Here is a 24,464-nt window from a genome sequence, read left to right as displayed (position 1 = left end):
TGTAGAATATTTAGCCTTTTGATCTAAAATAAAGTTGTCCTTTAAGCCTGAAGGGCTTATACAGCCTAGTCTATTTGTAGGATCTTAAACTTTGTTGATACCTTTCCTTTGCTTTCCACCTTCTTTTTTTCTAATATTTCCATTATATAAATTGTAAATTATCACTACATGCAGTCTGAAGACTTCTATAAAGTATTTTAATGTACTCATACAGACGTATTGGGCAAACACCTTTAATTCCCAGCACAGCTGCCTAAACACTAGCTTTCATCTTTTTATTACGTGTAATGATTTCTAAAGACATATGGGGACTTCAGTCTAAAACAAGCCAGACTATGTGTTTTGACTTTGTTTGGAAAATCATTGTTCAGCTTTTCTCATCCTAATCAGCTGTTTGACCACATCCTTTTTCTCTTGTACAATACAAAAGCCACCAAAAGGCACGTATTGCCTGCATTACAGGTAGGATGGGTTCCATGTGAAAGAACGGTAAATGCTTCACTGTGCGGTTCATGAAACAATAGAGCATGTGGCAAGCTGTTTGTGGTATGGTGGTATGGCTGCATATGCATATGCATTCACCCAGGGGGAACACAAAGTAAGCCTTTTAATAGGTTAAGGATATGCACATTTTGACAGTATTAGTCTTGGCATTGTTTCTCCAAGCGGGGACTGGACTGGTATTTTACTGAATTCTACAAATCTAGCATGATTTGAGGTTTGAAAAACTTAACTAATTTTTTGTACTAAGAGTTTAAAGAGAATATGTACAGAAATGCATTTTTCTGGAAAGATGACTATTTTACAAATTGTGTACAGCTGTTGTCATGTTTGCAACTGTCTTGATATGAGCAATATATCAAGACATTGATTAATTTGATTTCAAATTATATATTTTGGATTAAAATGTCATTATTAAAAATACAGAACATATCAGGACCATATAGCATTAAATATGATGTATGATACAAACCCATGTTATCTTTTTTGGGATTGGGATTATTAATAGCATTGGAATAGCAGATAATTTTTTGCTATACCTTTATATTTATTAATATTTGTTTAAAACATGTTAAAAAGTGTCAAAGAATGGAGAAATGTTCTGATCATAGACAACTAATACCACAAAAGTATATCAGTAAGTATTTTCTCTGCATCTTTCTGACAGTTATTTTTGGCCCTGTACTGAAAATCTGGAGGGGGGAAAAAAAAGTAGTTGGGCTTTTTTTTTCCTCTTTTTCTATGCAAAAAATGAAGTTATAACTATGATATAACTCTGGCAAAAGCTCCCTTATTTGAGTGATATTTTGCCCCATTTACATTAATGTTAAAATGTAAAGGGTGAGCGTCAGGAGAATGGAACCAGGCTCTTCTCTTCTCAGGGGGCAGTGGGGGCAAGCATGGGAGGTTCAATGTGAACATAATGAAAAACTTTTTCACTGTGAGGGTGACGGAGCACTGGAACAGACTGCCCAGAGAGGTTGTGGAGTCTCCTTCTCTGGAGACATTCAAAACCCACATGGACGTGTTCCTGTGTGACCTAATCTGGGTGATTCTGCTCTGGCAGGGGCGTTGGACTAGATGATCTTTCGAGGTCCCTTCCAACTCCTAACATTCTGTGATTCTGTGTAGTTCCATTATATTCTCAAAAGTTTGGATTCTACCTGTTTTGAGTAAGCTCACGATAGTTCAGTATAATGTATTTAAAAGCATTTATTTTTTAATTGCTTCATTGGAATGCAGTTGTCATGAACAGAAATCTTGTTGAGGGCAGAAAGGATCATCTGGCAAGGAACAATCTCACATAAGGGCTTATACAATGGAATAGGAACCCAGAACTCCACATTCTGTAAGAAATTGCATGGTAGGGGGAATTCAAATAAATCTCCTTGTAAAAAGCTTTTTTAAAGTAGAATACTGTTGCTTTTAAACAGTTTTGTCAAAGTTTACAGCTTCATTCCTGCATATGCGTTGTCATAAGCAACACAAGTTAAAAATGTGGGTCTAACGAGATGGAGACAAATCTGTTAGCACCATGCAGACGAGTGAATTATGCTGCTTGGCTGGTTTGGATATCTAACTGTGCTGAAAAAGAAACAAAGGTTGAAAGTGAGTGTTGGCAACAAAGAAAAAATTTCTATTAAAAAAGTAAGTCTGTCCCTTTCCTTGTCTCCCCCTCCCCCCCTCAATTCTCTCACCTTTTTCTGCTGCCTCTTGCCTGCAGTTGTAAAAGCTGCTCTGTAGAGCGCAGGAGGGGGAACGTTCTCTGTACACTTGTGCTAAGTATGGTTTCAAACTTAAATTTCTCTCTCTTTGGCTTCTTTGTGTCATTGCCTTGGCTCTTGCCTGGATTCTGGTCTATTCCTGTCTTCTGTGTGTCAGTAAAGTTTTAGCTAAACTGAGATAGCTGGAAAACTCTTGCAGCAAAGATAATGCGTGGTATCATCCATTTGCTGTGGGTGTTTCAGCCTGTATCGTCAATTTTTTAGTTCTGCCTGAATGGATGATGTATAGAGTGTTTTCTCTGGAGTGCACCAGTAACTGCAGGTGATCAAGAGTGAAGGTGGTTGGGATGACTAAACTTCATAATAACGTAGGTATTTTGCCAGTTGTGGCTTTGCTGCTTATATTGTGGAAGGCAGAGAAGGAAAATGTGGTTTTGGCTCATGACAGAAGTTTGTAAACAGCAAGGTTTTCCTCCTTCTCAGTTTTCATGTTGTAAGATGTTTGTTACGGTGAGCAGCATTGTCCATAAATATGTATAGAGGCAATCGTTAATGTCAAGGCCCTCAGCTAGTGTGAATCAGTGTAATTCCTTGGATTTAGGTGAACTTGCATAATCCTCGTTAGTTGAAGATCTGGACTTGAGGGCAGGAAGCAGATGTGTTACCGGGGAAGGTTGTAGTAGTTCCTAATTCTTCTATTTATCGCTTTCATACAGATGTGGAGTGTTTTGAAGTTGAAATTGTCCAAATAAGGTATTCTTAATTTTCTATTTGGAGTGTGGGTAGATATCTTAGGAAGTGGAACGGCATCCTTGGTTTATGGGTTACGTTTCATTATTACTTGGTAGGAAATTAAGACACAGTTTAGATCTGGACTTTCGAGCAACAGTGAAATTTTGAGGGATGGAAATATTTCTTTAAAAGATGAACTGTTGGTATATGCCAAGTGTTATGCAATTTAAATGTTTAGCTAATTCAGAATTTATATTTGTACTCATGTAACACAGTCGAATCCAGATATTTAAGGCATGTAAAATGAAGTAAAACAAAAAGATGTTAAGAATTCTGTAGCTTGAAAGAGCAGTGAGAAAAGCAGTTCTTTTTCAAATCAAAAATGATAATGCCTTTCACTAGGAGCAGAGCTTTTACAAAGAGTCTTTCAACTGAGGATCTCGCAAGTCAGCTTGAAACGCTGAATTAGGGCTCAACACTGAAGCCTTTATCAAGTGAACAGTCTGAAGTCGAAGGGAGTGCTCCGATGACTTGTCGGCTGTAGGAACAAGCTCTTGCGCCTCACCCTGCGAGGTAGGGCGGCTTTACTTTCCATACTCGACAGAATGAGCCAGCGAGAAGTGAGACTTGCCTAAAGTTACACCACAACTTTGTGGTGAAGTTGTGGAATAAAACACCCTAGCAGGCATGAACATAAGCTGCAATTTCATCTTTCTCTTGTGATTCTAAGTTAAGAAGAACAACAACTGTTTTGAAATTTAAACCAGATAGATAGTCATGTCTTTCCATGTGATTTGTTAGCTATCCTGGCTCGTTATCTTGGTTGACATGGTGAAAGAATTATCAAAATCTGGTTTGGGGGGACAGTGAGGAAGCAAAAAGCTAATCCTATGAATTTTCGACCTAAAGATCAGTTGAGCTATATTGATATTAAACTAAGAAGTTTTCACATAATACTTTGTCACCACACTTTCCTTCCATCCCCATCAAAATAATTCTACTAGAAAAAGATAAAATATGCCTTGGATATATAAAAATGAGGCATGTTTAATTAAAGCCCTGCTCTCTGTCTTACGTGTATCTATTTCTAGTCATTTTCCTTCTCTCCATCCTTCTATCTGGCTTACATCTTTAAAAGGCAATACGCAAAACTGCCACAAGCACACTTGGAGAACCTGAGAAAAGTGGGGTTTCGCACATTCAGCGGAGAGCCAGTGGCAGTGCTCAGTCTCACCGCTTCATTGCAGACAGATACTACAGCGCCAGGACGTTAAGGTTTGCAAATGATAGATTTTTAAAAGGCAAAACAAATGTCAGTAATCTGCTGTGCTTTGCAGCATCAGTGCCATAAATAGGCTCGCTCTCTTGGTTGCTTGGGTGGCTGATTTTTAAGTTTATGATAAAGTATTTAAAATTAGTGATGTATGCTTACACTTAAGGGATAAAAGCCAGTTTCTCTTGGTGTGCTAATGTACATAATTGGTTCTGTACAACTAGAAACCAGGCACTCTTTCTTTCATGCATTGATAGTCTGGCAGTTTAATTTATGGAACCTTTTTGGTTGAGTTTGGTTTTTTTTTGGGTGGGGGGGTGGTAGTGAGATAAAAGATTTTTTTACATTGTTACTGGACTTGGGGTATTCAAGTATGATTATGTAAAATCTGTGTCTGGGTGGCTGTTTGTCCTTTCTTGCAGAGTATTCTGTGCTCACTGAGTGGGAGGGTCACGCTGTGTGAGACTAATAAGGACAGAGCTGCATCCCCCTCTACCACTCTTTGGAGACTCGCTCTAGCAACTCCTCGGCACTACAGCAGCTCTGGGCAGCACAGTAAAATAAAAATTTAAAGGTAAGCAACTCATTATTTGTGGTCAAATTGTTTAAGCATCTCACAGGACTACACTACAAAATTCCTGCTTTGTGGTCTAGTTTTTCGGTGGGGTTTATTTTGGGATGGTGGGGTTTTTTTCCCAGATTACCAGCCAAGATTATTACTGATTTTGCCAATGTTAGTTGTGTCCTGTAGAAAGGGAATGTACACAGTAAGCTTTTTATGTACCTATGCTTACAGGCTTCTGCTTGCACATGTGAAAATACATTGTGTATGTTTGTGGGTGACTGCAGATACATACCGGTACGGTAATGAAAGAAGTCCTAGTACGTTTGCAGTCATTTACAAAGCCGATTAAGCTGTTGCATATCGCCACGATGCTGAGCATGCTTATTAACTGTACGCATAATTTACATCTGAAAAATCCGTTAGCGTGGTATTCCAGCTAGCACGCGTGTCAAGCGGCCCACATCCCGTGAGTTGAAACAGACTCGCGAGCAGCGGCGGGGCTGGGAAGCGCAGTAAATGTTCTGCGGGATGGGGGATCCCGCGCGGCTCGGCGGCTCTTGGGCAAACCCCGGGGATGCCGAGCGGCGGCCCCGCGGCCCCGGCAGGCTGGCGCCAGCGCTGCCCGCCTGTCCCGGAGCCCGGCCCGCAGCGGGCGAGCAGCGCCTTCTCCCCGCGGCCCGTCCTCACCTGTTCGCCCCGTGCAGGTGTCACCCGGGGCCGTCGGCGCTACCCTGCTGCCGGCCCGGCCCGGCCCCGCCGCGGCGGCCCGGCGGCAGAGGGCTCCCTCGCTCGCGGTGGGCGCTCGGCCCCGCTCGCAAGCGCCGCCGGCCCGAGCGGGCTCCCGGCCCCGATACGCCCTCGGGGCTGCGGAGGAAGCGTCGGCGGGCGCCTGCCCCTCGGTCGACTCGCCGGGGGCCAGCCCGCTGCCCGGCGCCGCAGGCAGGCTCCAGAGAGACAGAGCGGAGGGCGGCGGGTAGGAGCCCGGGAGCGGGGTTCCGGTGGCACGGAGCGGGGCCGATCCGCGGGGAGAGCGGGGGCTGCGGGCAGCGGGGCGGGGGCGCTACCCGGACCGGCGCTTGGCTGCTCTCCTCCCGTCCCCGCTGAGCGAGCTGCCCGCTTGCCTCACTGCCTGCCAGCCCGCCTTGGTATCCTAATCCCTCCCTCCTGCGAACCCAACTCGGTCCAAGAGGAATTAAACTCCCAGCACTGCCGTATTAGCGTGCGCTCCTGGGGGGCTCGGGTCGCTCCCGCCCCGTGCGCTCCGGTGTGCCAGGGAGCTCCCGCCTTCGAACCGGCCGGCGGCAGCGGACCCGAGCCCGGAGGTGAGGGGGCGGCGATACTGGCGATTTCGTTGGCAAGAGCCCTTGAGAAAATGAGACCTCTGGCACGGCGGCTCTAGTGAATTACTGATGCCTGCTTGTAAAGCAGGTGCAGGAAATTAAATGATAATGTTATTTGAACATGAATTCACTTTGCTGCTCTTGGGAAGGCTGGAAACGGTAATGGTGGTGTAGTTGCTGTCAGTATGTGTGACTGACAGAATAGCTTTGATGATGAATAAGGTTTCTCATGGAAATAATTATAAAAATTGCATCTTAGGTATGCGAATTGCTTTTTATCACAGAAAATGTGATTAGGAAAATGTTTGTGTTTTTCTGCATTTCGTCAGGTTCACGTGTGTCTCTATACGTTGCAGTTGGCTTAGAAGAAAAGCTGATTCTGTCTTTAGAGGACAAAAGCTGTGTTACTGAAGCCAGAGTATTTTTATGGGATTTAAACTATAAACTCAATACAAAGGCAGCTCTAGGCACTTGTATATTTTGCAAGGCACAGACATACCCTGTCTTGGTTTCTTTTGCACCTGAACTGAAACAACTGCATGTTGTCCTTGGATTTCAAGACTACTTCAGAAGTCACTATCAGTGTTGCGACACTAAGGAGTTTAGTTAAATATATTTAAGATTGAAAAACTGGGAGGAAAAAAACAATTAGCCCTGACTGAAATTTACCGAATTTTAGTGCCTTTACAACTAGTATCTCTGAGTTAATATTTCTAAGGTGTTACTTCTGAGTTCAACAAAGAACTAAAGGAGGGTATTTGTCATATATTTCTACATTGATACAATGCTCTAACTCTTTATAACAGAGAAATTATATACTTTGTGTATGACTAGTGACTTCATCTTTAACTAAGAAATTCTTCTTGTTTTCTGATGGGGTGAGGGGAGAAGAATAAGAAGAGATTGTTCTGAATACAATTATTTTCTGTTTCAGATTTGTAGCTGATTGTTCACATGTGTCCAGGAGGAGATGAAGTACATTGGATCCTGCAAGGTTTGGCTTTGTATGGCAGTCTTCCTCCTCCTTCCTGTTTCTACTTCTGTGGCTGTCGGTGACCAGACAGGTACTTTTTTTCTTGCTCATCACAGACCAAAGGCTTAAATCTCGGTACTGAACAAATACTGATAGTACATTGAAAATAAGCTGTATGAGCAGATAAAATGATGCAAGCTGTTTTGTGGGATTTTTTAAAAATCTCTTTTAAAAAAAGTATAAGTTTGAAGCAGTTCCAAAGCAGCTTGTTTCCTGTGCTTGGAAGATTCATGTTTGGAAGCAGTTGTAGTTCCTAGGGGTTTTGATTTGTACTTTTTCAACTTATGTACAAAACAAGATTCTAAATCAGAGCTTGCAAAACTCTTGCAAACAAAATTATGTGGCTTTATTAGAGAGATCAGTGATCACATCAACCTGAACCACCTAATGCTCACGTTAACCTCACCTAAATTTAATCCCCAGATCAGGTCATACGTTTCACAGATGTAGAGTTAGGCAAAACCTTGTGCTTAAGACAACAGGGAAGAAATAATAGTGATATTGTTTAACATAAAAGCTGTTACCCATCTTCTGCAAATTTTCTCATACACCTGTGTTTTTCTTATTTCTTACTGTCCACATGTTACCTAGTGTTCTGGCTTAAACTCTTCATTGGCTCCCCAGAGTGTGGTAAATTATGTCCTAAGGGCATATTGCTTCTGGAATAGGGAATTGTCAGTTTTGTGGATTTGCTCAGCCACAGCATGTACCTCAACTTTCTAGAATTTTCCTACAGTTATTAGCAAGGAGAACATGTTTGTGGCTATTTAAATAGAAATAGAGTGGGGGTTTTTTGTGGGTGTTTTTGTGGTTTTGTTTTTTAGAAAAGAAAACTTATTTTTAGCAATGCTGTTTTTCCAGAAACCTGATGAAAGCCAATAGAAGCTATACATATAGAAAAAACTTTGACTCTCTGTAATACACGTGAAAATCTCGTCCAAGAAACTTAAAAAAAATCAATGACTAGCATAATAATCCCTTTACTTGTCCTGGAAACAATAAATAATATTACTTAATAAACAATAAGTGTAATGTGTGAGCTCTAAGTTAGGAATAATGAGTTGTGAAGAGCCTGAATTTAAGTCAAAGACATTTTGCCTCATATTTTTAGAACAGCATAGCTAAGTGCTCTACTGATGAATTATTCTTAACCCCTGTGAGAGAGTGAGCCTGCATCATAGCTGTGAAATTTATTCTCTTCAACTGTCTGAATAAAGCAAAATAGGTTGTCTTCTGTGTCGTTGCTAGGTGGTGGATTGCAGGAGGGGAGTCTTAAAAGGGCTGAAAGGGCGTGAATGCGCAAGGTTCCCTAATAATACAAGTTAATACATGAATGCTTGAAACATATTAAAACAAACTGCCAAGAAACATTGTCTCGGTTCCTTTTTTCTTCCCCCTTCTCTTCCCCTCCCCCCCCGCTGCCGCCGCCCCCCACTCTTCCCCAGATGAAAAGATGCCTTAGTAAAAGGTGGGCCACTGTGAGAAGATGAGACAGATACACTGAACTGCTGATAGAGTACTTAACTGTATATTATGTTCTGTTAGAAGTTTGTGGCTGAACAGCCATCAGGGAGGATGCAGTTTTCCTTAATGTGATTGCCATAAATAGACCATATATTGGTCAAATTGAACTGCTGGGAAGAAGAGGAGAGATCAAACCTCTTCTGAGAATAACTGATGGTGTGCAGTTGAGAGGCTTCTGCAGTTTGAGGTGATACAGGCAGATGGTGAGGAATAACAAGTAGATACCTGCTAGTCTGAGCAATTCCGCCAACAGTAGGAAATAGACTCGGAGTGAAGGCTTTAGTTGAAACAGGAAAGAGATGCTTCTAGAGACTGAAGGGATGGTTACTGTCCAAAAATGAGATACAAGTTATAGACCAGAAAGCAGGAGCTGAGAAAGAATGGACCCTGCAACAGTGAGTGGTATTAACTTTTGGGGGGGACTTTGTTTTTTCCTGTATTCCAGTTCTGTTTGTATCAGCAGTTGTCCTTCAGGATGTGCATAGGCAATCCTTTTGGTTTGCTTCCTTCAACACACACATAGCATTTATTTCTTCCTGTGCTGATACGAAAACTTTTCCAGCAAAGCTCACTTAGATAAGATTATTGCATTTACATCCTGAACTTTTTCATCTGATCCAAAGCAATGGCCTTCAAATGCAGGGGAAAGTGTAAATTAAACTTAATTTGAAGGGAGGGTGGGGAAGAAGTATATTGGGGAAAGAAGTATCTTTTATGAGAGAAAGGATTAACTTTTGTGCAAATGTAGGGGGGAGATTTCAGAGCTGGCATTCTGAATACACTTTGACTTATTGCTTCAGTATTCTAATAAATAAATACTAGTATTGAGGAGAAAAGTCAGTGTGAAAAAGTACGCTGGATCTTCTCTGAACAGTCCTCCTTTGGCTCTGACCATGTGTCAGTGACCATTAGATTCACACCAAGGGTTTCTCTCCATTCTCACTTGTCTGTAAGTTTTGATGTGCTAAGCATTCATCAGCGGGAAGCACTCACTTCTAATTACAGAACATAGCAAATCTGAGGGAAAGAGTTCAGGAGTTCTCCACAATTATGTTTTTGATCTGACTTCAAGAATATTTTTTTCATGTTGTCAACTTACTCTTTTTTAGTTCTTGGGAACATTTGGACATGAGGTCTTTCTGTAGTGACACATGAAGTTCTAATTTGATCGTTTCCAATTGCTTCATATTAGGAATACTAATACTTTGACTTGTTCCCAGATCATTGCTGCTTTTTCAACTTTGAAACACAGTAATTGTAAAAGAAAGTCACTTGCTAACCCGTGAAAAATGTAGTATAAACAGTCCTGGGACTGCCAGGCATGGTGAATTTCCATTGCCTTTTGACGTGGAATGTGTTGTGAAAAGTATTGGCTCTAGATCATAATTTTAAATAGGCACTTTAACCCAAATACAGTGAGTGGGTTTCAAGTATGCAAATCATTTGAGCTTTTTGGTTTTCATGTTTTTAGTATGGGTAGCTACTTCTCAAAATAGAGATAATGGCTCCACAGTAACTCTCATATACAATGTATTCATAATCTTAATATTTAATTCTGAATATTTAAGGTTGGATCTACAAGCTATTGTTAGCATTGCAGTGTTTAAGCAACCCTGGCACCCTTGGATTCCTTAACTTGTTAAATATTGTCATCTTGGGTGGTGAATAAAAAGCTTTAGGTGTCTATAGGAATGTGGTTCGTTAAAGCCCTCACACTGTGGAAGACCACTTCAGCTAGTGAGTATGTAAATAGTATGTAAGAGACCCCAGAATACAAATAGGGACATTGTTACACACATTCTCGCAGAGTAAACTAGATCAGCCCACTTATTTTGTGGAAAGGTGGAGAAAGATAAAAACATCAACTCTGTATGGTATACACAACTGGTACATGAAGTCCCATTTTTTTCATTATCTACTTTCCTCATGGGACAATCCAGTTTTCCAGGGTCGAACAGTAGCATCCTAATACTTGAACTCCTTAATCAGAGAATTGTAGGGGTTGGAAGGGACCTCAAGAGATCATTGAGTCCAATCCCCCCTGCCAAAGCAGGTTCCTTAGGACAAAAATCGTGCCTGTCAAAGCTGTTATGTTATTTATATAACTGTCTAAATAGTCACCACAATTGGAGCTGACTTCTTTCCAGTACCAAAAAAGTTGTATGTTCAGTCTCCTCCATTCCTCTTCCTACCCTTGTCCTAATTAACACGTATATTGTAATGTAATATGATGTGGCTTACAGTGTTAAGAAGGAAAACAAAAAATAACCAAACCCCACATATCTGACTTTCTGACAGCTCTATACCTGAGTCTACAGGTATGTAGAAAATGGGTATTCTTGGCTGAGTTGGAGAGCAGGACAGATTGGTCCGCTTATCTTCAGTACAAACACCTTGAGGTGGACTTGTTGGATGTTGTTGCTGACACTTACTTCCAGGCACGTTGTGTACTATGAAGAGGTTTCCTATGCCTCTATATTTTGAAACCTGATCCGGACAAATCCTAGCTAATATGTCCTGAAGCTTGAGTCTGACGTGGGATGTGGGTACATGTTAGGTGGGGCACTGCTGGTTGGCCACATTCATTTGTCTGTTCATATTTACTTGTAGAAACTTCAGTGGCCTTGCAACATGCACATCGATGGTGTTAGGTGGCAGCAGAAAACTTCACCTAAACATAAAGCTTAATTATAAAGTATCAGATATGTACTTGTAAAGTGAATCTAGCCATTACAGGTTACACTTGATCTGGAGGAGCCAAGAGTGCTTACTGGAAGCTACGGTTCCCAGTCAGGAAGTGCACACAAGACATGTCTGTAAGAGTGAGACTGAAGCATGCACCAGAGTCTTCTCTGTCCTCATTTGCACGGAAAGGAAAACTGGGCATGGGGCCTAGATGGAAACTGCAGTGTGCTTCAACAGGTGCCCTGATCATTCCAGGAATTCAGAACATGCCATTGCATGTTGCAGCAGATAAGTCTAGATGATATTAGGAAACAAACAAGAAATTCTTACTAATAGCATCTTGGAGCATATACCTGCTTGATCTGCATAAAATAAGTAGGTTGATTTTATAATAATAAGCTCCTATATAGAGTTTATTGATTTCTGATATTAAGGTCTGTAATTTGTCCTATGGATTGGTGATGTCATTAATTTATAGGTACGTTAACTTCTGCTTTGTCATCACTGGTTTAATGTGAATTCTTGGCTTCAGACCAGATAGAGACCCAGTTTTATCACATGCAGAGCAATCTAGTGTATAAACTTAAGCTCATTCTTTCTACTGCATCATTAGTTTTATAGCAATGTGTTTGAACGGATAAGGTAAGTGTGTGGTTTCTATGCCTGGATTAGCACTAAGGGTTTCTCTTGTTCTTTTTCTTTCCTGAATGCCTTCATGTAGATCTAATTCAGCTACCCACAGCTGAATTGGTAAACTGTCTGTTTTGTCTCAGGCCAAAGGAAACTTAAAGATCTGCCAGCAGTACTAAAAGCCTTGGAAGAGGCTAACTTATTGACTGTACAAACTGTAACTGTAGAAAGAATTCTCATCTGTCTATAGCAGTGAAAGTTTTGGTCTTGGTATGGAGGGCTTTCAGCTGTAGTACTTTAGAGTTACCTTAGCTCTCTGGTAGAAAGAATAACATCGGGCTATAGGAGTGCATCAGCGGCATGAGATAGAAGGTGATTCATAGTAATGTTTTTGGTTCTTAGGTGGATATGGAATAAACCAAATAAGTAACACTTATATAGCCTGTCTATGCTGTGACTGTTAAAGACACTGATTAAAAATAGGTCCATGGTCCAGTCTGTGGCATGTGAGGAATCAGTGCTATCATTTGGATAACATAGAAATTAAGGCTTGGGTATTTATTTGGACTTAGAAGAAAGTGGCTGGGAGGAATAAGCTTCCTAGTCTTTTGACACTCAGCCCTAAGGTAAATTACTGAAAAAAATAGAGCACAGTTGTATCCCAGATTTTCTAGAGCTTACTACTACAGTTCAAAGTAAAATCAGCAGTAAGTCAGATGTGGCTGCTCTTGTAAGTACTGTAAGGGAATCTGCCCCATAGTCTTTGTATTTAAAAAAAGCCCTCTGTTTAAAAACACTTAGGCTTAAGAAAAACATTTGTCAGACTGTGTGAGGTGCTATTGTGGCTTCAGCCATAACACACCTTTACACCAACATATTTCTTGTAACTTTTCCCATGTAAATCTACCATAACCACTTCCATTTTTTTAGAGTGGCTATAGATAGAAGTCTGTAGTTTAATAATCTGTATAAGTGATTGAAGGCTGAGGTTTGTGGATTAAAGGGTATCTAAGGTGAGCCTGTTCCTGTCCCATAGTGTGTTTGTGTGTATCAAATGGTGTATTGGAATTGCTGTCTTAGTAGGTAATTCCAGTGAGTGCTTTTCACACTACATAAACCTCCCTCTGAAACGCAAATAATGAAAGATTTCATTTTGGTTTCAGTGTTTTCTACATGAATATTCTTAACAGTTCCGTGTCTTGTCTAGGGAAAGGGAATTTGCAATGGGAATTGCTGTTAGTTTTAACCCATATGTTTCATCTTGTTTGTTGTGAAACTTGTATAGCTATCTATTTGTATAGGTAAATGCTTGTATAGACATGTTTATGTGTGTGTATATATGTGAAAGGAAACATGTTTTCTTAGTACCTTAGAAATAAATCAAGTTATGAATGGCATTACTTGTAACTGTAGGTTGCAGTTTCATAAAATCATCAAATTATTTGGGTTAGACAAGACCTTTATAGGATCAAGTCCAACCATTAACCCAACACTGCCAAGTCTAGCAAGCACCACATCTATATATCTTGTAAATACGTCCAGGGCTGGTGACTCAACCACTTCCGTGGACAGCCTGTTCCAATGCTTGACAACCCTTTCTGTGAGGAAACTTTTCCTAAAATCTGACCTAAACCTCCCCTGGCACAAGTTGAGCCCATTTCCTCTTGTCCTGTCACTTGTTACTTGGGAGAAGAGCGTCCGTGCTTTCACCTGAAAGATGGTGAACTATGCCTGGGCAGGGTGAAGCCAGAGGAAACTCTGGTGGAGGTCTGTAGCGGTCCTGACATGCAAATCGGTCGTCCGACCCGGGTCTAGGGGCAAAAGACTAATCGAACCATCTAGTAGCTGGTTCCCTCTGAGGTTTCCCTCAGGATAGCTGATTGAAGGCTGAGGTTTCACCCACCTGGCTATAACCTCCTTTCAGGTGGCTGCAGAGACCAAGAAGGACTCCTTCAGCCTCACTTTCTCCAGAACAAACAACCCTCAGCCACTCCTTGCAAGACTTAATCTCTAGACCCTTCATCAGCTTATCTGCCCTTCTCTGGACACACTCCAGCACCTCAGTGTCTTCCTTTGCAGTGAGCAGCCCAAAAGTGAACCCAGTACTTGAGGTGTGGCCTCACCGCTGCCAAGGAAGTACAGAGGTGTGAACACAGAAGCACAATCACTTCCCTAGTCCTGCTGGCCACGCTATTTCTGATACAAGTCAGGATTCTGCTGGCCGCCTTGGCCACCTGGGCAGCAGTCTAGCCACTCTTCTCCAAGCCTGTAGCATTGCATGGGGTTGTTGTGACTGAAGTCCAGGACGTGTCACAGCCTTGCTGAACATCATACAGTTTGCCTTGGCCCATCAATCTGTCCTATGCAGATCTGTCTGCAGAGCCTTTCAACCCTCAAGCAAATCAACACTCCCACACAACTTGGTGTCATATGCAAACTTACTGAGGTTGCACTTGATTCTCTTGTCCAGATAATTGATAAAGATACTAAAACTGGAACGATATTAAAGAGATCTTGCTCCACACTTAGCCCTGGGGGACACCACTTACAACTGGCCGCCAACTGTGTTTAACTCCATTCACCACAACTCTTTGGGTCTGGCCATCCAGCCAATTTTTTTTTCCCCAGAGAAGCATATACTCATTCCAGTTATGAGTAGCCAGCTTCCTCAGGAGAATGCTGTGGGGAAATGATATCAAAGCTTTTTGCTAATGTCCAGGTAGGACACATCCACAGCCTTTCCCTCAACCACATCTTATCATAGGAGGAGATCAAGTTAGTCAAGCAGGTCCTGCCTTTCATAAACCTATGCTGACTGGGCCTGACCAACTGGTTGTCCTGTAAATTTTGATATAAAGGACATGGAACTTGATGAATCTTCTGGAAAAATGTCTTCCATCTGTTTTTTTCTTTAAATTTTTTAAACAATTGCCATAGCTTTCATGAACCATGTTGTCAGGACACATCTTTATAACTATCAGAAATATATATATACACACATATATAAAAATTTAGTTTCACTTTTACCAGTTGTTTCCAATTAGTCATTCTTAATCCAGATCAAATACTGTAACACACTTAATAGAATTTGAGACTTTTGAAGGATAATGATTTCTGCATTACTACAGAATAAATGACAAATTGCACATGCTTTATGATTATAAATATGGCTACTTTCAATGCCATATTTCCATTTTGATGCTCTCGTAAATATTTAAATATAGACAAAGTTGAGGTTAATGGTGGTTTGTTCCACTTTTTTTCATTGAACTGACACTTCAGAAAGCCTCCAACCTTCACTGTTAGGCAGCTTCAGGTGTACCTTGGTTATCTTTTTAGTTGCATCACTTGATGTGGAGTTGTGCACTTGATAACCAAATCTTGCTTGTCATCTTCTGTTTGCTGGTTTTATTAGAATTTAGGATGGCTAGTTGCAAAGTTAGTTAGAGAAAGAGCTCTATTTCTGACTCATGCACAAATGTGAAGTTTCTTTATATTTGCTTCTTAGAAGTGTCTGTATTCCTGTGTATGTATAAGTAAAAGAGAAGGAAGGACTTCATGCAATTAAGAATACTGCACATAGATAATACAGTGTTTGATCTAAGTGTTCAGTGAGATTTAACCTTAGAATTTACCATGTTCCAGATTTTAGAATGTTCTGCTTTTTACGTAAATACTCTGATTCAGGCTTAATCCCCTGTAAAGCTGCTTAATTTTAAACTTTTTTCCCCCCAAAATATAAATATTGCTTACATTGTTTATTATATGATTGCATCCTTATTAATCCACGTTTTGAAATTACTGTTTGCTGAAGTTAACAATAGATTATTGTCATGGTAATCAAGCAATTATGCTTTACTGTTTCATATTCATTACTGCGAGGAAAGAGATTTTCTAATAGCCAGAAATAAAAAAAAACCCAAATCCACCTTAGATGTTAATGCTTTGAGTGAAAGAACTTGATAAGCATTTAGTGTTTTCCTTCCAGTTATGTTGTTCATGTGAGCTTTAATCATAAACAGCTGAATTAAAATGTGATAGATTTTTTATCTGCTTATATTTGCTTATATAGAAATGTACTATGTAATATGATAGCTATTATTTAGATTTTGTCATTTAGTTTTATCACTGTTCTTCATATGCTAAAGAAACATTCCTGATAATGTAACTATCGCTGTCGTGATAGCTTCCTCTGGTTCTTGTTTGATAGAACTTTATGATAGCTACTGATCTGTGTTCTCTTGAAGGTGCCATGTGTCCTTTAATGAAAACGTCTGTCCCTCATCTCAAACAAATCAACAGAGACATTCTTGATGTGTCAGGTAAATGACTGCATTTATATGGGTATCTATCCCGATTGGCAAGCAGTGGATGTAATCATAGTCACACTAAAGGTGTTCTGAAGACTGAAAGGACAGTACAGAATGCAACCCTCATGCTACAAAAGCTGCTGTTGCTTTTAGGAAGGTGGGGTTAAAGTCAGAAAAAAGCAACTTGAAAAGTTGAAGTTCATCAGCCACACTCACTGTTTTTCCCAAACATCCTTCACTCTTACCAGTTCAGATGATAAAGGAAATATTGGATACATTTCTCAGGGTGTGAAGTCATCTGCTGAGTGAACATTGCACTTCTAGTTTCTCTGTTGATAAAATGGATATTGGAAGTTTCTCTGACTTCAAGTACTGGTTTCAAAGTAGCTTGTCAGTCCATGCACTAGAAAGTCACCAAACATGCTAAAAGTATTTACTCTGTGTTTTAGATTCCATTAAAGAAACGAAATTTTTGTATCATATTTCACAGGGTTTGATCTGACAGAAAGCTTTTCTTTGAGGCAAACATCTTGTGGACGGGAAAAAATCTGTTTTAAACTGGGAAGCGCACCTCTTGTCAGAGAAACAAAGTAAGTAAGATGCTACTTTCATCCTAAGTCTGTAAAAGATGGACCTCAGACAACATGCTGCTAATGAACACAAACATTGTACAGGGCATCCAAAGGACGCTCCGGAAAGACAAGCATGTCTGTTTTTAAACTTCATCAGTAGAATTTCTTCTTCCAGAAGCAGTTTGATTCAGGTGTGTCTGTCAGGAATCTGGCTGTATCTAGGTAGAAGGTTAACTATGAATCTCTCTCTAAAATTGTTATCCGGATACTGAAAACTCTTCTGTTCATACATCAGTATTTATAAAACAAAGGAAACAAAGATTTTTCATGGTGTGACAGGAAGCGATACTGTAGTCATCCATCAGTGAAATCAACTGTCTTCTCTCTCATTACTGACAGGATTAAAAAGAGAGAGTGAGTCACCATTTCCTATATTTTCAGAACATATATTTATTTTTCCAGTGGAATTCATATCTTGCCTTTGAGCAGCAGAGAATGGGGACTCAGAGTTGAGGTGAAACTAGGCACCTCCCTGTTCAAACACAAAATTTTGTGTTGTGATTTTTTTGAAAAAAAAAAAAAAAATGAAGGAGTAAGGCACAATGGGATTGGATGGATTTGAGTTTGCATAGGGACAAGGAAATGTTAGGAATGTAGTTTCAAGTTCCCAATGCTCAGTGAAGAAAGAGCGTATCATCTCAGAACCTTCTTGGTTGAGATGTGCTCTGAGTCATGGGACTGTGGTTTCTGTACAGCGTGTTCTTGTGATGATGAGGGAAGCAACTGTATTCTTCTGTCTTCAGGTTGGGTATTCTGTGTTGTAAGAGGCCTGGCTCCAGCTTGCCTATGAAAAACTATACCCAGCCCTTGGACTTCTCCTTTGCTTGGATCTTGGGCAGAGCCAAGAGGGGCTGTGGGTAGTGTGAGGTCAGGGGAGAAGGGGAGGGAGGAAAGAGGAATCTGAGGCACCCAGACACAAGTGGGAGAGGAGAATGATTAAAGAAATAGCATCTAAATATTAAGGTTCTTATATAGAATCTAAATTTTTATGAGATATTAGGTACTGTGAATGCTAAGTTTTAATGCTTTTGGTATTCTGCAAAGTTAAAGTCATTGGGTTTTTTTAAAATACCTTGAATATTTGCTATTGAAGGAAAAATTACTCCATAAAATTACTTGACAGAGAGAGCATTCTCTATATTTTTTTTAATAAAACCTTTCTAGTATTCTCAAGATTGTCTGTAGATGAACAGGTAGAATTAGATACCACCCATGCATATCTTTACTAAAAATACTTTGAAGGTTTGTCAGTAAGAAAACTTTTTTAAAATCTACTCTTAATTTTACAGATTTTTTTTTTAACGGATAGAAATTTGAGGGAAATGTGAGACTATATGCTTCTGTGAGTACAGAAACAAGGCAGTAACAAAAATGTGGGGCCATTTTCCTTTAGGAATTGATTCAATGAAATAAGGAAGCTAACTAGTGCTTTGTGTGCAGTGAAACACATATTACTAGTTGACTTATTTTGTTCTGAAATTGTTGAGAAAATCAATGGTAAAAGTGGAGTGTGGGGTGCTAGGTGTTGGAATAGGGTGAATTATTTAAAACTCATATTACACCAGCAGAAAATTTGTAAGAAGTTGGTGGTTTTGGGAGAGGTCTGACGGGTGATGTTCAGGATGAAAAAAGTCAAGTTTGTTTTCATTTCCAGCCTAACAATCAGGGGGTAAAAATTTCAGTAAAGGGTAAACCTGGAAGGCAGGTGGTTTGGCTTCTTGCTTCTCATGTTCTTATTTGCAGGTTTTGTTTTTTCTTTGTATCCTCATTAAAGAAAAACTAAAGATAATTTTTCTGGTTTTCCCTAAAATAAGGATAACTGATGGATGAAAACTTGTGCTGGTTGAAGCAACTGAAATTATTATTAATAAAATGCATAACAGAGCTAGTGTATGAATAAAGTTAGGCTGAAAATTCATATTGCATTACTGATGTTAGTAATTGTGGTAATTTACAAGATTAGGTTTTCTGTCAGCTTGCTGTGGAAGTAAATAGTACCTCTTAAATATATATCTCCCTGAAGAAAAAAGAAAGGTTTAAATTTTTCCAGTAATTTTCAAGCCTTGCAGAATTTCCAAATGTCCTAATTCTTCGTGGAGATAGCCTTGCTCATGCTTTTTAAATGTTTCTTCAGAGAAATGCATGTTGTAATTAAGAAAAGGATTTACTTTTTTTACTCAGCATGTTGACTATTTAATAGCTTTCTCTTATTGAGATAACACTTCAGACAAGATTTTTTTAACAAGTAGTTGTTTGAAGTATTTTCTGTAGTCTTCTGAACTGGTTTTTAGAAACAGGGGCAGAGGGCAGTCAGGAGCACAAAGTCAGGTTTTGACACAGTAACCTTACAACGAAGAATAGTAAGGAACTCTTGATACCTGTCTTCATATTTACTTGATCTCAGTTATCCATGTATGATTTCTTGTGATATTTTTATGTAAATCTCTTTCTTTTATGTTAGATTGTGTGGTTCCAGACCCCTTACATTATCAGATGCAGAGAAGTTTTTAGGATCATTCTGCTTCAGAAAATATGTTAGTAGACGTGGTGTGCAGTGAGCAGCAGAACAGTGTTTGCTATCCATCCCGCAGGAAACTGAGAGTATCTGATTAAGCTGACTAGCAAGTATCAAGTAACTTGGCACATCTCCTTCTGCATTTCATTCATTCAGTCGTTGTGTGGGTAATAGAAAGCTATGCTGTGCCATTTTTCTTGTGTGATGCCATTTTGGTTTTTTTCAATGGACCTGGAATAGTGTTGCACCTATTTATATGTTTTAAATAATTTACAATGCAGTGTCAGCTTGGGATATTGATTATGTCTATTTATGTTGGATTCTAGATATCTCTCTCTTTATCTCTTTGAGGGACTCTTGTATATATTAGTCTTATGATATTATTTTTTATGCTCCAGTTAAAGGGAAAATATTAATTCTAACAGTATTTTGAAGATTAGAGTGATTTTTTAATTTAAAAAAAGGTTATTATTGCATTTTTTTACATGGACACTTATAAAAGTTATTCCTGAGTAAAGTAGTATAACTGAGCCTTTGAATCCTAAAGAAATTAACAGTAAAATACTTCTATGCAGACAATCTAATTATATAGTCATAATAATAGTAATTGTTTAATATTTTTATTTAATTTCAATAAATACATTATGGAGTCGTATTTTGTTCTCCAGAGTTTAATAGCCAATGAAGTGTACTCTGGTTTGGCATAGACCTTGCTGAGGAAAGCAGCCCAGGGCTCTGTGCTGATAACAACACTTCTGGACATGAAACCTTTTAGGCTAATGTTGGTTCTTTAGTTGCCTTAAATAGCACTATGATGAAATAATTTCCTTGTCCTTCTTGAAAGATGCATCAGCAGATGTCAATTGTTCATTCTCACTTTTCTGGTTGCTGGTGGACTGTTGTTTTTATTTCTTCTGAAAGCTCCAATAAAGGGAATAAGTTGATTTTGTCTGAGTTTCAGAATATTCTTGAAATAGATATTTATGATGAGCAAATCTTAGTGGCATAGTCATGGCTTTCTTGTTTTGTAGCTTGTTTGGCTTGAAGCACAGTATTAATTTACTGAGGAGACTGTCATAGCTGGCTGTTAAATGATCTCAGAGTTACAGCAGTTGGGATTGCTCTCACGACTTTTTAGGAATTCTTCTCCTTTCGGTGTAGGATACTGCAAAAGAGCTTGACTGTATTTGGACTTCTGAGCACCATCAGCAATGCTGTCACACTGCTGTCAGAAGAGCTGTGGCTTGGGCTGTATTTCAGAAAGTGTTTCACCTCCTTGTGATGTCTAGCTACTGGGTGCAGAAATACCGTTCCCTTTTCTGTCAGTATATTCTGGGCTGGAGGATTCTTTCTGCTAAGAACAGGAATCGATGATGAAAGATTAGTTATGTGGGTTGTTTATTTTTTATTTGGTTTTAATACTAACCCTTAATCACAAAAGATAGTGGGGATTGCATTTCGTGGAGCACAGCTGGCATCAAGCGCGGTGGTTTCTGTGCTGACGGTTGGATGCCTTTTTTCATAGCCAGCCACCACTCTGCTCCCCAAAAGCGCCGACGTCTAGGTGGCTTTGCAGCCATTTACTTTGCCACGTGCTCTCTGGTTGTGTCTGCTGAGGCTGCTATAAATACCAAGTTCCTTGCATATGACCTCAGCTGCCAGTGAATGTCCACGTGGGCATGATTTTTGATTAGTTTTGCACATGGCGTGTGTTTTGGGCAGCGGAGCCAGATTCAGCAGTCATCTTGAAAAATATTATTAAGATAATACATTAGCAATAGTATACCTGTTTCTTAACTACAGCACAGAATGAATAGATATGCAACCATGAGTTTCCAAAAGATGTCATCAAAAACATTTAAAATATCTACTGAAAATGGCAATGAGGTAGCACCCCTCTTTGGAGGCAGTAGTTGCGGTTGTGCTAACCAGCTTTCATCTACGTTTTGCACAAAGTCCTGATAGCCTTGGTCTATTAAAATATGATATAGTTATTTAAGAAACCACCTCTCTCCTCCTATATCGCATATTTATTTGAGGTCATTTTGAGCTGTTGGAGCCAACAATGCTAAGACTGAAATGTCTGGTATTTTGGTTGCAGGGTATTTTCAAGAAAAGGGCCTTGTCTCTGGAATTTGCTTCCTGAGTGTGGGAGCGTGAGTTTAGTGAAAATCCTGATGGTTTCTTCAGGTCTTTCAAAATAGCGGATCCAACATTGGAGTGGTACAATCTTTCTTACACTGAAATTGTGTATTTTTGTGTCTATTTCCAGAAACGTGAAAACTTACAACATTTTCTAAATAAAAAATAAGGGTAATACAGGTGTTATTGCTGAAAGGACAAACTGGAGCTGTACCTATTACATAAATGCCAATTATTTCATTTCATAACAGAGGAGAAAACTGGGGCCTCTTACCATGAAAAATTATAGGACAATGCTTCTTTTTAAGAATGAAAACAAGTGAATGCCTTTTTCTGCATATTGGGCTTGTTTCAACCTGGTCCTTCACAAGAGATATGCCAAAATCTTTTTATAAAATCCAGGCATTAATTAATTATTTTTTAAAATTCCTATACTGATCTTGAATCATCCTATGATTTAATATGCAATTTATCATGCGAAAGTAAAGATGGGTGGCAAAGGGGAATAGGGGATGTGGGATTTGTGTATGTATATACACAAAAGTGTGTAGTACTTGCATCAAAGGCAGACTGTGAGGGAACAGAGAGCCGAAAAAACCATTTTATTTATGCCAGAGACTGTAGCAAATCAGAGTTTTTTGATCTCTGGTGTGTTTCCAGAGAACAGAGCATTTAATGTGGCAGCATGGTACCAGTTGAACTGGTGAGACAACACTGCCAGAAGCGGACTGTTTCCTTCCCCACCCCCCAGCCATGTTCCTGCTGTAAAGCACTTGCAGGTGAAGGAAAGGAGCTTTTGGGAGAAGTGTTATGTAAGGCACTGGTCTACACTGAGAGTGTGCAGGAGACACCAGCAGTGTCTCTGCACCTTGCAGTTCAGGATAAAACTTAAGACAGGCAGTAAGCAAATTACTGAAGCCCTGGGTGAACCAATAGTAAGGTCATTACTGAAAAAGCTTTCTTTACTTTGAAAAAAAATGTATTTTGGTTCAGATTTAGTGGTTCTGTTCTTTTTCTCTGCTGTATTCGTTCTAAAGGAGGTATCTGTCCAGCCAAGATTATTATCTGGAAGAAAATAAAATTAGAAGTTGACTTTCACAGCTGTCCTCCCCAGCTCTCAGCCTCATCTTGCTTCCTCCACATCAGCATCAGCCTCTCTGGTTGGTGAGGCAGGTGGCTGATCCCCATAGCTTTGTGATCTCCAGCACAGTGGGGAATGAGCAAGAACATGCTGCTGGGACGGAAGGAGGCCTGCAGTTAGCTTAAGCAAACCTTGAATTTGCAACTTCACTTTAGTCATTTAACCTGCCCTGTGGACAGTTCTACTGGCAGATAGAACAACAGCATCTGCAATTTTACTTTTGCTATATGCTCCTATATAGAATTCCTTTTTATTTTAATCTGATATGGATGCCAAAACTATTTTTCAGTTTTCTCATTGGATAAGACAGTAAAACGTAAAACATATGCTGATACAGATACTGCAATTACTAGACAAAGTTATTGTGGTGTTAGATTTCTAGGTTCATCTACAACACTGGGCGCAGATTCTGCCATCGGTTGTTCAATTTACCGGTACATTACCTGATGGAGCCTTAAGTGATGCTGGACTGTGGGGAGCTTTCACAAGAATTTACATGTCTCTTGCTCTCTGCCAAACGTACTGACTTTTAAAATCTTTGTAATGTTGTCTTGGTTTTTCTTCACCATCTTTTCTGAAGAAAAAAGTCCCCCACAAGTGAGTACAAAGTTAGTGTTGTGAATCAATAAGGAGGATGCAGATCTAGGTCTGTAACAAGACCCGTGTTGGATAAGACCACGAGTCAGAAAAGTGTTACAACAAAAATACGGTTGCAGAATCAATGCAGTTGAAGTTCCTTAGAAATCCCGAGTAAATATGGGTATATTCAGCAATGCTATAGGCAGCCACACAGAATTCAGTGTGACATGTCCTGGACATAATGCACGCAGCTGAGGATAGACTGTAGCCCCATATGTTGTAGTATAAAATTAGAGATTGAAGGATCATTTATCAGTTTTGCTGATTGGGCTGAGAGGATACAAGTGTCTTTATAATATGCATATAATTTCTCCAGCTGAAGTAGTGGTGCAGTGTGCTTCAGAAGTCATTTATCAGCAGACTGGGAAATAAAACAACCTTGTAATAAATCAGAGTATTTTTTCCCTGGCTTTTGTGATTTAACACTTTGTGAAATGTAGTTTATTAGCTATGTTGTGAGGCATTCCTTCTCATAATTTAAGTTGTACCTACAGGAATATGTTTGTGCTGATACATCTGTGTCTACTCTGGGGCTTTGTTATTTAAAAATGTCACAGAAATATCATTCCCTTCCCCCATCTTGCCTCTGAGTTTTTACTTTTTCTATCTAAAAATAGTTCATGGGCCCTCTCAGAGTGAAGCTGTCCTGTGATATGTTTTTTTTTTTTTTTCTCATTACATCAATTTCATTTCTTTTCAGTTGGTTGTGAAAGATTTTTGGCCTCTTGCATTTCTCTGTGGTTAGCTCTTTGTAGTTTTTATCATCGTGGCATGAAACATTTTTTATTTATGGATATACATTGCCAAATTTTTAAAAATACTTCTTTAATTTTGCATGAGCAGTACACTCCATGCCCTGGATTTTTCACTTGGAGGCCTGCAGATCAACTGGATTTCAGTCATAAGCATCTGGAGTTTGCTGATTGCAGCCTTGTCACCAGTGAATGTTTGCCATGTCGTAAACTCACTTCAAAACATGGAATGATTTAATAAATTTCAGCATGAAGAACAGTCTGCAATCTGTAAAAAGCAAGTCTTGATGTACAGATATCGGAGTATTAACAGAACCATGTGCAAG

The 24,464-nt window shown here is 39.6% G+C and overlaps 1 protein-coding gene across 1 annotated transcript in view; it reads left to right on the top strand.

Annotated features, from left to right (window-relative positions):
• Positions 1-7,105: 7,105 nt before the first annotated feature.
• Positions 7,106-24,464, top strand: part of COL19A1 (collagen type XIX alpha 1 chain) — a gene marked incomplete at both ends in the record, with an annotated part of 189,375 nt that continues 172,016 nt past the window's right edge. The window contains 3 exons of the mRNA XM_084260981.1: positions 7,106-7,199; positions 16,255-16,329; positions 16,808-16,907. Coding sequence (XP_084117107.1) covers positions 7,106-7,199; positions 16,255-16,329; positions 16,808-16,907 — 269 coding nt within the window. The remainder of the gene's footprint in view (positions 7,200-16,254; positions 16,330-16,807; positions 16,908-24,464) is intronic.

This window comes from Gallinula chloropus (assembly GCF_964237585.1).
Source record: "Gallinula chloropus genome assembly, chromosome: 3".
Classification (NCBI taxonomy): domain Eukaryota; kingdom Metazoa; phylum Chordata; class Aves; order Gruiformes; family Rallidae; genus Gallinula; species Gallinula chloropus.
This window is presented reverse-complemented; position numbering and strand designations above follow the sequence as displayed.